We start from the raw sequence: 16,206 nt of genomic DNA, 5'->3' as shown, positions 1-16,206 counted from the left end.
GGAAGGTGTCAAATACAAGGGGGAGTCAGTGGAGTGGGGATGTCTTATTTTTCAATGGAAACCATATACTGTATCTTCAAGGCCCCCTCATGGAAGGAGTGGGAGGGCAGAGAAGCAAGTCAAGGTCCACAATAAGCACCATCTGGGCATACCCTCAGGCCATCACAGTGGCCAAAATGGGGAAAGAGACTGAAATCAACAAAAGGACTTCTTATATTGGCTTTTTCAAGCCAGTTTACGCAAAGAAGTCAAGCAGCTTTAGTTCCTGGCATATGTACCTCAATTCCACTCTGTAAGACTAGCCCACTTTCATTATAGCTTCCCTTTTCTTACTTCAACAGACATAACATCTTATTTTGCTTTCTTTCACCTTATTACTTTGTGATTTACTCCTCTTACATTCCAAGTTGCTATCTTATACATACCACAGTCATGACCAATTGGGCCCATAGATATTGCCCTCCACTGCCCATCAAAGCTTTAGTCAATCAAGGCTTTTCAATAATGCTTTTTAGTCAGACAGAGAAGATGTAGACTAGGTTACCAGCCTTAGTCATATTCGTGTCATGTGCATCATTGAGAGACATTACCCATCAGTCTGGGCATATTTTGGCCAGTCTAGCACAAGCACAGCTGAAACTCAGCTTTACTCCAAAAATGATCATGCTATTCTATGTAAGCCAGAATCCCTAATCTAGAAAACTATCTTGCAAGCCAATGTTATACTGCCCATATCTTACCAACTGGGGAGTATGTTCAGTCTATTCAGGGTATGTTAAAGATGTATACAGAAGATGGTTACAAAATTTAAATACTACTTTTATTTTTTAAAAAACCAAATCTCTCTAGATTTTTCTATAATAGAAGTTTAAAAACAAAAACAAAAACAAAAAGCAGCATTTACATTTTGTACCCAGTCTGTTTCTTTTAGGTACAACTTTACTTTGTAGTCCAGATTTTATGAGTATTTCATGTTGAGTACCTAGGGTTAACATCTCATTTTGCAGGAATCCATCCACAATATTAATCTAGGCCAGAGAGACAGTATGTTCTGTATCTTTTTGCTGTGTCTTGTCATCATGGAGATTTGCAGCCCAGATCTGGTAGCCCTGCACAACAAGACCTTTTAAGTACTGTTCAAGGAGCTTCCATTTTACTTTTGCTCTTTGTTAACTTCTGTCATTTAGGTGGCCTCAGTTTTCACATCATATGTCCACGCAGGTGACATCTGACAAAGACCATGCTGAATCTCTCAACAATAAATACAAACCACATTTCAAGTCTATGCAACACAGACATTTATTATGAGTCCCCTTCTCAGCCATTTCAGCCCTAGCTATCCTGGGCTTCATTTGGTCCATCTCAATAGCACTTCCTGTGGACAATGTATGGCCCGTTCTCATGGTATTGTTCCTTTCTGATCCAGCATGGCTGGAAATTTTTCAGGGAAGCAAGAATGGAACCTCCTGTCCAGACAGAATAGTGCCTCAGTGGAACAGCCGTGACTTTGACTTTTGTGTTTGTCTGCATGTTGGACATTACATCATGAGTAAATCTCCTCTCAAATCCTTCAAAAAGCGATGACCCTCCACATAGTATTATGTTTTCATACATTTCCTTCCTGGATTGTTCGGGGACCTTCCTTAAGCTTTTTTGGGCCATGCCATGGATTCCTAGAAGTGTAAGTCCAGGCATTTGAGGAGGGCTAAATAACATCTCTGGACACTGGAATCTCTCCTTCCCCAAAGTGATTATTTGGCCATCTGGTAACTGATAGTCCACCATGTATTCTCTCTTTGGACGATTCCACTCGGTCTCAAAATCGAGTGCCACATAACAGCATTTTTGTTTGATATCATCAATCACATCCAGCATTCTTTCATCAAAGTAATGCCCCATGTCTTTGAGGAGGTCCATCAAAAAAGATGTCATATTGGCTCCAGCAATGTCCATCCTTTCTATGGCATGTGGCAAATTGTATCCTTGATGGACTGGTACAGTGTGTGTCATAGCATAGCCTGTATCTACCACCAATCCACTAATTTTTCCATGAGCGTACACTGACAGTACAGATTGGTATGCCACATACATTCCAGGAGAATTGAGAGATTCAAAGACAACCTCCACCAATTTTTCCCTATTCGTAGTTGGACAGAGAGGAGGATCAGACATTAAAAGTGCATGGTCTTCTGGAGCAACTTTGAGGTCGTGGTAGAACAAATGCCTCCACAGTGCTTCAGCTGCTTCCCAATCTATAATTATGCCATGCCTTACTGGAAAAATGATATCAGTATCAGGTTCCAATCGAGCTTGCTCTCCAATGAATGTATCTGGTCTATCTCTTCTAGTCCTCAGAGATTTTTCTGTAGGGTGTCCAACCAATGTTCCAACAACTGACTGGGGGGTCTGCTGACCTGCAAATCCAGCTTTACATGTCCCTGTACCAGTATCTATGACAACAGCTCCTGTCTTGACAACTGAACGCCCTCTTTCTGGAGTATTTGACCTTCCCATGGTAGCACCTCGTTCTTTTGAAGATGCTCGAGATCGGGATGACTGGTCTAATGCAAATCCTGGGGATGGGGTTCTTTTCCTTGAGTATCCTGGGCTTACTGGCCTTGATCCTGGGCTCTTTGATCGTGAAGATCCAGGACTCCTTGAAGGCCCTGGACTGCTTGTCCTGTGACTTCTGGGTAACATAGTAAATGGGTTTCAAGCTACCTCCTCCAAGAACAAATCACGTTCTGTAACACCTAAATGCCAAGGGCCTTCTCTTTGTTTTAGTTAACCATGAAATCTCATCAACACTTCTGGTGATCTTGCTTCAGCTAGGCAAGTAGCTTTGCCCAGTGATGATCTCTTTCCTCCAACCATCGCTTGGGAGAAAGTGGGTCAGCTCATCCTGCCACCGTCCTGTCTGCCTGGAAGCTTTGAAATGTTCCACAAGGAACAATGGCCAGAAGGGAAGAATCCTAGAATCTTAAGAACTCATAGAATGCCATGAGTCATCCAGATCAACTCTCCTTGAGTGACATAAACCTATTCATTTAAAATTGTCCCCAGGACCTCGCTAACAAGAAAAAAAGGAAAAAGATTTACCTGAATCATGGCAACTACAGTAACCATTCACAGAAGAGAGTATACTTGCTACTAGCATTTTTTATCCTAAGAAGCAGAAGCTAAAGAATATGGTGGCTGAATTTTCTACAATGGTAGGATCATACATCAGTTTTCAGTCACTTGTTTCATTTTAAGAAGAAAAGTCCTACTGGATCAGGCTAATGACCCATCCAGTCCAGCATTCTGCATCACACAGTGGTCAGCTAGATGTGTTCATGAAGTTCAGAAGCATGGAACAGAGTTCTTCCATTGTTGCTTCCTTGCAGTTGGTATCTGAATTATATTCTCTATGTTTCAGGAGATAGTATTTAATCATGAAGACTAGGACCCACTGATAGTCTGATCTACCACACATTTGTCCAGTTCTGGTTTAAAGCCATCACTACATCTGATAGTAGTTAATTCAGCATCTAAACTATGCATTGCCATGTTCCAAGAAAATAATGAGTTTGATCAATAGAGATCAATATTTGGGGGGAACATCAAAAAAGAGATTGGTTAATCCAATCAGTTAGCTTTAGCCCTAAATAGGCCCAGTCATGCATAGAGTTAAAGTATCTCCATTCAATCAATGTAGATGGGAATACCCAAACCCTGTCTATTAACCTGTTTTGCCTATTTAGTCCTCTAACAAAAAGAGATGGAGAGAGAGAATGGCTAATAAAAGCAAGTCTCACTGCCAAGACCTGGCAGCACAGAACACACCTAATCCTGGATAGTGGCAGTAGCCAAGCCATGCCCACCACTACTCTCCTGATGGAGGGACCCATGCAGCCAAACACTTCCTTAAAATGTACATAGGGACTCTGTATTCCTCAAATAGGAACTTCTGACCTACAGTATTTACTCTGCTGCTGCAAACACCCTCAAGGAGATTTGTTTGGCATAGCAGCTACAACTGCATTCTGAGTGGTATGGGAACAGGGTCATTGTAAAGTACTTCCTTTTACTGGTGCTGATGGATGATCTAAAGCAGCGTTTCTCAACCTTAGCAACTTTAAAATGTCTGGACTTCATCTCCCACCAGCCAGCATTCTATGAGTTGAAGTCCAGAAATCTTAAACTTGCCACGGTTGAGAAACACTGATATGAGACAGGGAGAAAAGATTCTGTTTAGCCACAATTTTCTACATCATACAAGGCCATCAGAAGAGTATCTGGGGAAGGGGGAGGAAGGTAGGTCAAAATCTGCAAATAGTGTGTCCAGTGTCGTGACTGAAGTCATGTACATACAAAAGAACTGGATCTATGATTGCAACGTTGCCTCTGACATCTTATATTATTGAACCCTTCCTCACATGTTCCTGTGCCTTTATATATCTCTATCATGACTCTCTTTATCTACCCTTGCTCCAAGCTAAAAAGACCCAGTTACTGTAGTTTTTCAACACAGAGAAGCTGCTCTTGCCCTTGAATTATTTTATCTCTACTTTTCTTGGCACCTTTTTCAGAGCTATAATATCTTTTATAGAGGTGGTGATTAGAACAGTACTCCAAATGTAGTTTCACCATAGCTTTATATAAACACATTCCTGTATTAGGCTGTTTTACATTCACAATCTCAACCCCAGGAATTCATCTGTCATCTTTGATCTGAACTGAACTGAACTGAACAGTCCCTTTATGTTCATATGAACTCTGAGTTCTTTCTTGCAACTTGATATAGAATGTGAGTGAACAAGGAGAAGGAACAACCTTTTTGTAATTGTGGCTGTGAAGCAACTGAGGGTGTGAAATTCCGCTTGCAAAGAAGCCAGAGATCTAATGCACAAATTTGACCTTCCTTCTCCCTGCTCCTAGTTTGTTTGTTTATTCATTTATATGGCCACCCATCTCAACCTTATGATTTGGCCTGTCAACCTTTTTCCCAATTCCCAAGTCTATATTTACAGTAAGCTCTCTGAAGCCCACAGCTCACATATTTCGTTTTCCTCTCCATCCTGTCTTAATTTTGTCTTTATGATTATTTCTTCTTTGTTCTCCCATTATTATGTTTTCTCAATTTCTCCTCTCATTTACCCCGGACATTTTTTGAAAAAAGCAAAAATTATATTATGGTGGGGATACCACCTGTGTGGACCATCTTATCTTGGAGAATAACTAAAGTTCCTACCTACTAGCTGGGAAGGCACAAGGAACCAATGTGGAACAGCAAGAGCCTAGTTTGAGATCATCCTCAAGTTTGAGATCATCCTAGTTTGAGTGGTGGCCGGGCAGGGGGCTGCTACAGTAGAATGGCAGGCTATTCCCCCATGGAGGTCACGATGCCTGCCCTCCAGGGAGGGAGGGAGGGAGCAGCTCCATCTCTTTGCTGAGTGGTATTGTGAATGGACTGATTCCTCCTTCTGGGTGAGAGCCAGAGGAGGAATTGGGGGCGGGTGAATGAGGGGAGCCCTCTACAAGCTGGTGGGAGTGGCTGGGGAGGGTGCCTGTGAGTGTTTTTGTGTATGAGTGTGTTGTAATGTGTGTGAGGGAGGAGGGGACAGCTAGGTACCCTGATGGCACTGCAAGCTGGTGAAGGTATAGTGCCTTGGGGTGCCCGGCTTCCCCTCCCAGGGATGTCTGGTGAGGACAATGGGAGGTTCCTGGTCCCTATTCTTGGGGTACTTGGTTTTGGGGATGGAGCTGCTGTTGGGGGGGTAGAGGCAGGCCATGGTATTATGGTGGTGATGGGCATGGGGAGGTATGGTGGGAGACAGGGAGCAGGCTGCTCTTGGGGAACGTGGAACTGTTGTCTTACACCTGTTTTGCATTCCAGCTTCTTGGTCTCTTCACGGTACCCTGTCAGCAGAGATTCAATGGGCCTAGCCTCTGGCTGCTGCTACTGAATGCCAGGTTGGTCTGTAATAAGGCCTCCCTCATCAGTGATTTAAACACTGGTGGTTCTGGGGGCTTCAATCTGTCTTCTCTAGGATTTAATCACTGATGAGAGGGCTGCCCTGGCATATATTATTGAGACCTGGCTGGATCTGGGGGGGTAGCCTTTTCAGAAATATGCCCAGTGGGGCTTTGGGTGTGGCATCAGCCAAGACTCTGGGCCAGGGGTGGGGGTGTTTGGTGATTGTCATCTGGGAATCACGGCTTTCAGGGGCACTGTACCACAGGTCACCAGATGTGAGACCCTGTTCATTAAGTTCAGCTCTAGGGATCATTTGGGATTGTTGCTGTTGTACCAACCTCCTTGCTGCATAGCAACCTCCCTACCTGGGCTGGTGGTGGAGTACCCCAGACTTATGGTTCTGGGGGACTTCAATCTGTCTTCTCTAGGAGTGGGGTCTGAGGTGGCTTGGGAGTTCATGGCCACCCTGACAGCCATGGGCCTATCCCAGGTCATCCAAAGTCTGACACGGGACAGTGATCACACTCCAGATCTGGTGTTCCTGTCAGAACAGTAGCTATGTGATATGAAATTGGGGGAGCTCTTGGTGTCTCCCTTGTCACAGTCAGATCATGCCCTGATTTTCACGGGATTCTCTAGTGCCATCATTCCTTATTCAGTCTGCAGATTGCCGCCCTGCAGCTCTGTTTCAGGTGACATGAGCCCTCTTGGGTAGAGAGAGCTCAGGGGACCTTTTGCAGGGGCATGTGGAGGAATTTGCTCAGCATCTGTCAGACAAAATCACTTGGATTCGCTTGCAGTTGGATGCTGGCCTTCTTGTGGCCCAGAGGAGATGCCTGGAGTGGAGTCTCCCCTGGTTATCTGGGAATGGTTTGAACCTGTTGGACTTGAGGAAGTGGACAGTCCTTAGGACTGTTTGCTCAGCCACCTGCTCTTTAGATCCACGCCCCTTCTGGCTTGTGAAAGCACCCTGGGGGCTGTTGTGTAAGTGGGTTCTAGCAATGGTTAATTCTTTGAGTGAGGGGATTGTTCCTTTACCTCTTAAAGAGGTCTTGGTTCACCCCCTCCTCAAAAAGCCATCACTGGACCCACCATACTGGACAATTTTCATCAAGTATCTAACCTCCCCTTTTTGGGGAAGGTGGTGGGGAAGGTGGCTGCGCAACAGCTTCAGAGAGCCTTAGATGAAGCGGATTATCTGGATCCTTTTCAGCCAGGATTCAGACCCGGATATGGAATGGAAATGGCATTGGTTGCACTTTTGGATGACCTCTGGTGTGGGCGGGATGGGGGTTGTGCCCATCCTTGCCTTACTTGACCTATTGGTGGCTTTCAATACCATTGATCATGGTATCTTTCTGGATCGGCTCAGAGGATTGGGGGTGGGCGACACGGTGTTGTGCTGGTTTGCCTCCTTTCTCTGGGGTCAATTCCAGTTGGTGGTGATTGGGGAGGAGAGGTCCTGGCCTTGGCCCCTACTATGTGGAGTGCTGCAGGGTTCAGTGCTCTCTCCTCTCCTATTTAACATCTTTATGGGGCTGCTGGTAAGCTCATCTGTCGCCATGGGGTGGGATATCATCAATACGCTGATGATACCCAACTAAACATCTCTGCCTCTGGTGAATTAAGCAATACTGTGAATGTCTTATCCCGGTGCCTGGAAGCTATGAGGGTCTGGATAGGGAACAACAGGCTTCAGCTGAACACTGGCGAGACTGTGGCTCTGGGTTTTGGGGCCTACTGGTTCAAGGACTATGCCATCTTTGGTGCTGGATGGGGTGGCACTGCCCCAGACAGACTTGGTGCGCAATCTGGGGGTCCTCCTAGACTCATGACTCCTGCTTGAAGAGCAGGTGGCAATAGTGGCTGGGAGGACCTTTGCACAGCTTTGTGTTGTGCACCATTTGCGCCCCTTCCTGGATCAGGAGGCTCTGCTCACAGTCACTCATGCCCTAGTCACCTCCCAATTGGAGTACTGTAATGCATTCCACATGGGGCTGCCCTTGAAGAGTATCTGGAAACTTCAACTGGTGCAGAATGCAGCAGCATGGACAGTTATGTGTGCTCCTAGAAGAGCACTTGTTACACCTCTGCTCCACAAGCTGCATTGGCTGCCAGTCTGCTTCCAGGTCCAATTCAATGTGCTGATTTTAACCTTTAAAGCCCTTCATGGCATGGGACTGGGTTATCTGAGGGACTGTCTCTCCCCAATTACATTAGCCAGTCCCATTCAATCTAGCAGAGAAGGCACGTTGCGATACCCTCTGCCATGGACTTACATTTGGTGGGTCCCTGGAGGCAGGCCTTCTCTGCCATGGCACCCACCTTATGGAACATTCTTTCCCCCCAAGGTCAGGTTAGCTCTATCCCTCCTATCATTTCAGAAGTCCCTTAAGACCTGGTTATGTCACTAGGCTTGGGGATCCGAGGGAACTGGAAACATTGTGAGATGGCTCCATTGTGGCTGATATTTTAGCTCTCTCTGTGTGGTTTGTATATTTTAAAATGTTTATATTTTCCTTTTTAATAATGATTTTTTATATTTTTTATAATGATTGTTTTTATGTATGTATGGTTTTATTTGATTGTTGTATGCTGCCCAGAGTCGCTTTTTGTGAAGTGGGAAGCTATACAAATGTGATAAATAAATAAACAAATCCTCAGCTTTGGCCCAATCACTGTCTCTCAGCCCAGCCAAGCCTATTGTGGGAAGAAAATTGGAGGAAGAAGTATTATGTGCAAACCCGCAGAATATAAACACAACTGAAATTTTCTTTTCTCCAGGGTTTTTTTTTCCAGTGGGGGGATGTGCCTTTGAGTCAGTCTTGACTCCTGGTGACTGCCTGGACTAGTCCCTGCAGTTTTATTGGCAAGGTTTTTCAGAAGTGGTTCACTGTTGCCTTCTTCCTAGGGGTTGAAAGAGAGTGACTGGTCCAAAGTCACCCAGCTGGCTTCATGTTCAAGGTGAGACAGACTCACAGTCTCCCGGTTTCTAGCCTGGTGCCTTAACCACTACACCAAACTGGCTCTCCTCAAATATGCCTCAAGAAGCACTATTTCTTCATTAAAACATGGAGAAATGGAACCTTATGCCAGGTATAAAGGATTAGCCATGTTTTTATTGTTTGCGAGCTGCGAGGCTTGTCTGCAGTAGATTCAGAACACGCCACAGCAAGGATTGCTGAGTTTTGCATGTATTAATTATTAATAATAATTATTAAAATTATTAATACATTTTAACTGTCCACACATCAAACCTGCATTTTTTGTAATTTCCCCTAACACACATATTGAACACAACTTTTCCCAAACTATTTCCTTTTTTGTACATAACTTTCTTTAAAATCCACAGTTTTGCAGGTGGCGCTCCATAATATGCAGATTACTTTTCCAAGATATGCGTCTTTCCTGAAGGTACATTTTATATATAGGAGCACACTGCATGCAAAAGTCAGAAAAGTGCAAAAGTTACACAAGAGTCTTTTCTCCTAAAGATGTTATTTTCATCTACAAACTCTGGATTCCTTCAAGCTTGCTGACAGACATCTTTTGTCATTTAAATTTAGATGATTAATAGCTTCCTGAGAAATAACAATATTAGTTTGTTGCAACAACAACAGCAATTATACTTGTGGAATCTTAAAGACAGGTAACTTGTTAGACATTAAGGTAGGAGAATAGTTGGTTACTTTTGATGATCAAGAGTCACACTGAACACTTTAGGATGACAAGACGGCATGCTAACCAACCATAACAAATGAGTATAGTCATGCCTCATAAGTGTATGGAGCTGCAGTTCTTGAAAAAAAAAAGAGTACAATGGTTGGTTCCCTGGAAAGTTTGGAGTGACAAGGTATTAATTCTGAGACTTAGATTTAAATCTGCAGCCAATAAGTACAAGCCACATTTCAAGTCTATACAAAGTTATTGATTTATTATGGGTCCCTTCCCAGACATTTTGCTCCTAGTTATCATGGCTGGGCCCAACTCAGTAGCACTTCCTGTGCACAACATATGGTCCATACTCTTGGTATTGCTCCTTTCTGATCCAGCATGATTGGAAGTTGTTCAGGGAAGCAAGAATTGAACCTCCTGTCCAGACAGAATAGTGCCTCAGTGGAACAGCTGTGACTTTGATTTTTGTGCTAGTCTCCATGTTAGTGATAATATGTTGAGTAAACCTCCTTTCAAATCCTTCAAAAAGTGACGACCCTCCACATAACATTATATTTTCATACATTTCTTTCCTGATTTGTTCAGGGACTTTCATTAAGCTTTTTTGAGCCATGCCATGGATGCCTAGAAGAGCAAGTCCAGGCATCTGCGGTGGATTGAACAACATCTCAGGGCACTGGAATCTCTCCTTCCCTAAAGTGATTATTTGGCCATCTGGTAACTGGTACTCCACTGTATTGTCTACCTCTGGGCAATTCCACTCAGTCTCAAAATCAAGTGCAACATAACAGCATTTTTGTTTGATATCATCAATCACATCCAGCATTCTTTCATCAACGTAGTGCCCCATGTCTTTGAGGAGGTCCATCAAAAAAGATGTCACATTGGCTCCAGCAATGTCCATCTTTTCTGTGGCATGTGGCAAATTGTATCCTTGATGGACTGGTACAGTGTGTGTCACAGCATGGCCTGTATCTACTACCAACCCACTAATTTTTCCATGAGCATACACTGACAGTACTGACTGATATGCCACATACACTTTGGGGAAATTGAGGGACTCAAAAACAACTTCCACTAACTTCTCTCTGTTTGTAGTTGGTGAGAGGGGAGGATCAGACATTAAAAGTGCATGGTCTTCTGGAGCAACCTTGAGTTCATGCTGGAAAATGTACCACCACAGTGCTTCGGCTGCTTCCCAGTCCATGATTATGCCATGCCTTACTGGAAAAATGATATCAATATCAGGTTCCAATCGAGCTTGCTCTCCAATGAATGTGTCTGGTATATCACTTCCAATCTTCATGAATTTTTCTAGGGGCTGTCCAACTAATGCCCCAATAACTGACTGAGGGATCTGCTGACCTGCAAAGCCAGCTTTACATGTCCCTGTACCAGTATCTATGACAATTGCTCTTGTCTTGACAATTGAACACTCCTTATGTGGAGAATGTGACCTCCTCCTGGTGGCCTCTTTTTTTGATGATGTCCATGATTGAGATAACTGGTCCAACACATATCCTGGGGAAGAGGTCTCTTTACTTGTATGACCCAGCCTTACCAGCTTTTGCTCTGGACTCTTTGATTGAGAGGATCCTGGGCTTGTTTCTTGCAAAGGCTCTGGAGTGGTTGGCCTAGAACCTTTGACTGACATTGTAAATGGATCTTAAATTACCTTCCACTATATTAAACTGTGATTTACAACATTTAAACCCCACCTTCTTCCTTCTACAGCACTAAAATGGCAGTCACTTGCTTTCACTTGAGACACATAAAGGAGAACTATGACATCACATTAGAATTTTCACCAGATTTTTCAGCTAGGCAAGAGTGACAGTATTGCTGACTCCTTATCTCTATGAAAACTTAGAAATGTTGGATAGGAAATTATGGACAACAGGCTTACAGTTTGGAAATTATATGAGTGCAGGTAACACCATGAATGACTTCACACAACATGGAGAACTGCACAATTCCATTTTAGCTTAATTTAGGGAACTGTGTAAATCCAGATCATGAGAAATCAAGCCAACTCCACAATGAGAGAAACAGAGGGAAAATACAGACCTGCACTTGTTTTCAACTCTAGATCTGAATATAACGGTCTTTTCTTATACCAACTCATGCTGTTTCTTTCCATGCTTTCCTAATTTCAGCAGAAGATACAGAATGTTGTTGGAGTGTGAGCTTTTTGTTACTGTGGCTGTTAAATAACTGAAGTTGCAAAATTCTACCTGTAAAGAAGGCAGAGATCTTGGAGAACTGAATGCAACCTTTCTTCCCCCTCCTCCCCTCTGTTTGAGCTCAGCTGCATCTTCTTCTTCAGCTTTTTCCTGCCCTGGCCATTTCTCCTTTCTTTGAGAAGAGAAACCTCAATCTTGGCAAAAAAATCAAGAGTCTGGTAGCACCTCAATCTTGGCTAGTTCTTCCTGAATTTGCACCTCTAAAGAGTGGCCAGGAGCTTTGTCTCAGGTGTAAATAAAACAGGATTTTCCTCTAGCTTTCAAAACAGAGGCTTCTGTTTGTTCTGAGAATGTTTATGTTCCCATTAGGGATTCCTGCTCATATATTTTGGATATTATATCTGTACCATGATTGCTTGCTTCAGCACATTAAAATGTTAGGGCAGAGACATCATAATGAAAACTACTAAAATTTTCATCCTGCAATTCTATACTATAATTCTATGCATGGCAGGGTCAATTTAGGGCTAAATCTAAACCTGGGGTTAGTTGTCTGGCTCATTTCTTTATTATTTATTTAACAACTTTATATAGCTACCCATCTACCAATAGAACTCTGGGCAGCAAACAAAAGATAAAACATACACATTAATTAAAATATCTTAGCAACATGTCCCATGTATTATCAGTTCCATTAATATCTTGGACCCACTGCCTGGGGGAAAAGTCAGATCTTCACAGCTTTCTGGAATTATCCCCATTTTGGAGTTCTCATGATCCACTTAGCTCCAATTGGCTCAGTTAATATTTTGGGAACAGAACTATGGTTTACTTGTCAACTGAAGCTGACTTTCGTAGTATTTCCAGAGACTGGGGGAAGTCCTTATTGTTACATGCCCATCAACTCCAGAAATGTCGGGCAGAATGAAATCTCTACAAAATCCTTCCCACTTTTTTTCCACTTTCCCCATTATCATTCAAGAGAATTCCAAACCCATAGTGCAGATTACGTCCTTTAGATTTTGTTTTGTTTCTCTCTGGTGCACACTTAAGCTTATTAGTACTTAGCACATGGAGATTGGCATGTGGAAAATGCATTCACTATTAATATATAGGATAACTTTTCTTGCAAATGTGCATGAAGCTGAAATCAGTGTTCACAAACATCCAAAAATGTATGTAAAGTTGCAGTAAAGCTGGGAAATGAATGAACCTGGGGCAAACTGGTAGGGCTTTGCAATGAGAAGCTAGAAAATTACTGTGGGTGCTAAAAACCTAGTTACACAGGTCTCTAATTGGAATGAATGAGAGGAAACAGGAACTTTGCATGCTAAGGCAACTTAAAGAGATAGATGGAGATAAGAGTCAAAGCATTCAAGTCAAGGGAGAATTGGAAAAACTAAAGAGTACCATATTGAGCAGCTTTTGGGAACTGCTTCCCAGGGAATTGAGGATATGGGTAATGATTTGAATGCAATTCATGTAGTACAGTAAAGCTGTTTTTGTCTATTCCGAAGTAGAAGTTTCTATTTTTCTTACCAGATCCGAAGAGGGAGAGGGGAAATCACCCTTTAAAGCTCCCCCTGGTGGTTGGAGAGTTGGCAGCAGCTGTGGTTATAGACAGTGGAATTGAAGGCAAAGGGATCCTGCTGGTGGATCTGTTGAGTCACTACTCAAACCACAGCTAGCTGTTATTACAGCAGGAGCTTCCTATGAACCCCACATATTCATTTTTCCAGTTTTGTCACCTCATGTCAACATTTCAAACTTTTTTTTTTCCCTCCCGGTCAGTTTTAAGGACCATTGCTTTACTGTAACCACAAAATCAGAATTGACTGATGAGTGGTTGGAGCAAAAGGAAGGCAGCGGCTTCTTATATCTGCTTCCCTGTGCCTTAAGATCTGCTGGAAATTGCTCCTCAGAGTATTTCCCCTATATTAGGGCTACATTCACGTGACATGAGGCTGGGTTAGAGCAAATGGGCTTGCTGGTTCTTCCTCTATGGGCACCTCTAATCAAGCTTTCCTCTGGGTTTCATGTATGCTTAAGCATATCTGAATGTTAGGAGCATACTACTTCCAGCCAGACATCATCGTCATCATCATCATCATATTTTTATCCCACCCTTTTTATATAACTCAAGGCAATGAACACAATACTCCTGCCTCCTATTTTCCCCACGACAACCACCCTGTGAGGTGGGTTGGGTTGAGAGAGAGGGAGCGGCCCAAAGTTACCCAGTCAGCTTGCATGCCTAAGGGAGAGCTAGATACCCACAGAGGCCCTATTTCTACACATTTAACCCAGTCAGCCATTTATCCCATCAAATATATACACTGATAGCGCTAACAGCATACTATCATTAGTGACCATATGTCCTTTATCATAAGGAGATTTGTGTGAACCGCCCAGAGTCCCCCATTGGGGGATGATGGGTGGGGAGAAATTTAATAAAAAAATAAAATGAAGGACAGTCCTTCATTCCAGACAGCTGTCCTTTAGATTCCTTTAATTATTTTTTTTCTTGGTTTTGCTCTTGAATTTTCCCTTGTAAAGCAAAGTTATAAACATAAAGAATTATTTTTTTTATCCTTATGAACCTCTTTCAGATCTGCCCCCTTTTCAGGTTTGTCCTTTATTTTTTTCAAGAAAATATGGTCACTGTAACTATCATATAAACTGGGCCCCAAAGGGCTATTTTGAGAGAGAGAGAGAGAGAGACTCCACCTGCTTTCCCCAGGAGGCTCCATGGGTAGAAATGGGGTGTAGGGGAGCAGCTGGGCCTTTATGTCACAAGCCTGCCTTCTGTGCCCAGAGGGAGTCACCTGACCCCTGACAGCCAGTAGAAGAAAAGAAGGGGGTTCTGTCAGGTTTTGGCGGGAAGAGTTCTGGTGAGAGAGTTGGCTGGAGTCCTGAAAGGTGGGAGGGGGTGTTACCTCAGGCAAGGTTAGAAACTGAGGAGTTGGTCTTAGTTAGAATTGTGTTTTGTTTGTTTGTTTCATTTTTTTTTTAAGCTGTGTGTTGTATGTGTGTTGAAACTTATTTTCTTTTGGTATCTTTCACAGAGTTTATTTTTTTGTTTCCATCCTGGAATTGACTGGTGGCCTTCTATCACCCTTCTCAGCTTGACTGAGTTAGACACCCAAAGTTTTTGTCTGGTTTCCCCTTCTGTATTTAGCCAGGCCCAGGGTAGGGTGAGGATTTCCCCTTCAATTCTCCAGAGGGCTGGTGGGGAAAGGAGAAACCGGTTTATAGTGAAGGGTGGTGGAAGCAAGGAGACCTAATTTTCCAGTCACTGTTCACCCACAGGCATGGTTACTTCAGAACTGAAGGACCTCAGAGGAGAGACTGATTTGACCCTCAGGGCATCTTTTCCCTTATTACATCAGGAGATGGTGAATTCTCTGCCTTAGGCATAAAGCCAGCTCGGTGACTTGGGCCAGTCCCTCTCTCAGGCCTACGAAGAAGGCAGTAGCAAACCACTTCGGAAAATATTGCCAATAAAACTGCAGGGGGTGGTCCAGGCAGTCACCAGGAATCAAGGCTGACTTGAAGGCTATACAGGTAGTCCTCATTTAGCAACCACACTTTTATTGGGACTGGCAATTTGGTCATTAAGGGAAGTGGTCGCTAAGTGAATCCATGACTGTGCTTATGATCTTACTTCAGCTTTCCTTTGCTTTACAGAACTGCTAAGGTTGTAAGGATTGGTCATAAAGTTACATTTTCATCACTATCACAACTGTGAACAGTCACTAAATGAGGCAGTCACTAAACAAGGACTACCTGAACAAATACATTAAAAAGCTCTCTTGTTATTCCTTGGGAAAGGCATGATCTTCTCAGTTTAAACAAATCTAAGTTATCTAAATAATCCAGTGTTGAAAAGACCAGCAGTATGGAGGACAGGAACCCCCATATTCACTTTTTTTCACATACCCATGAACTTTTCATGGTATCATTTCTTGGGAATGCAAATGGTCTTCTCATACATCATAGTACGGGGTTGTTTTAGTACTAAGTGAACCTGTGGACTGTGTTTCCATAACTCACTAGACTAGGCTAAAATAGGGCTTGGAAATTTTTGGTCCAGCACATAAGGGGGATCCAGCCATTGTCTTTGCATGTTAGAAATTCACTTCAACTCAGCTGTTGTGTTCCAAATATGTAATATGGAAATGGGATTTTATGCATACGTATTTTGCAATTTTATACAAGTACAAAATCATGATCAGGATTTTACAGATATACAGAAGCATATAGCATATGGACAGATTTTTTTCCATTGCATCTGAAGTCTACTAAACTCAGGTCCATTTAACTGAGTAAGTAAATCCATTATTTATCTGTTTATAAAAGATAAAAAAGAGACCCTTTGGTGAAAGAGAA

General features: G+C 43.0%; 2 protein-coding genes across 2 annotated transcripts; both read right to left on the bottom strand.

Moving 5' to 3' along the window:
* Window positions 1-1,362: 1,362 nt before the first annotated feature.
* Window positions 1,363-2,700, bottom strand: LOC103050148 (actin-like protein 9). The gene has a single exon (XM_025170227.2). The coding sequence runs from the start codon at window positions 2,698-2,700 to the stop codon at window positions 1,363-1,365; it is 1,338 nt and encodes a 445-aa protein (XP_025025995.2).
* Window positions 2,701-9,947: 7,247 nt separating this feature from the next.
* LOC103050398 (actin-like protein 9) lies at window positions 9,948-11,288 on the bottom strand. The gene has a single exon (XM_025170228.1). It carries the CDS (start codon window positions 11,286-11,288, stop codon window positions 9,948-9,950), a length of 1,341 nt encoding a protein of 446 aa, XP_025025996.1.
* Between the last annotated feature and the right edge of the window lie 4,918 nt (window positions 11,289-16,206).

This window comes from Python bivittatus, unplaced genomic scaffold (assembly GCF_059951505.1).
Source record: "Python bivittatus isolate LINGU-HERP-01145 unplaced genomic scaffold, Pbiv_v1 ctg000580_np1212, whole genome shotgun sequence".
NCBI lineage: Eukaryota > Metazoa > Chordata > Lepidosauria > Squamata > Pythonidae > Python > Python bivittatus.
The sequence above is the reverse complement of the archived record's forward strand: the minus strand, read 5'-3'. Positions and strand labels throughout refer to the sequence as shown.

Coding starts and splice junctions, on each gene's coding strand:
- LOC103050148 (XM_025170227.2), bottom strand. CDS start 2,700: ATGTTACCCAGAAGTCACAGGACAAGCAGTCCAGGGCCTTCAAGGAGT.
- LOC103050398 (XM_025170228.1), bottom strand. CDS start 11,288: ATGTCAGTCAAAGGTTCTAGGCCAACCACTCCAGAGCCTTTGCAAGAA.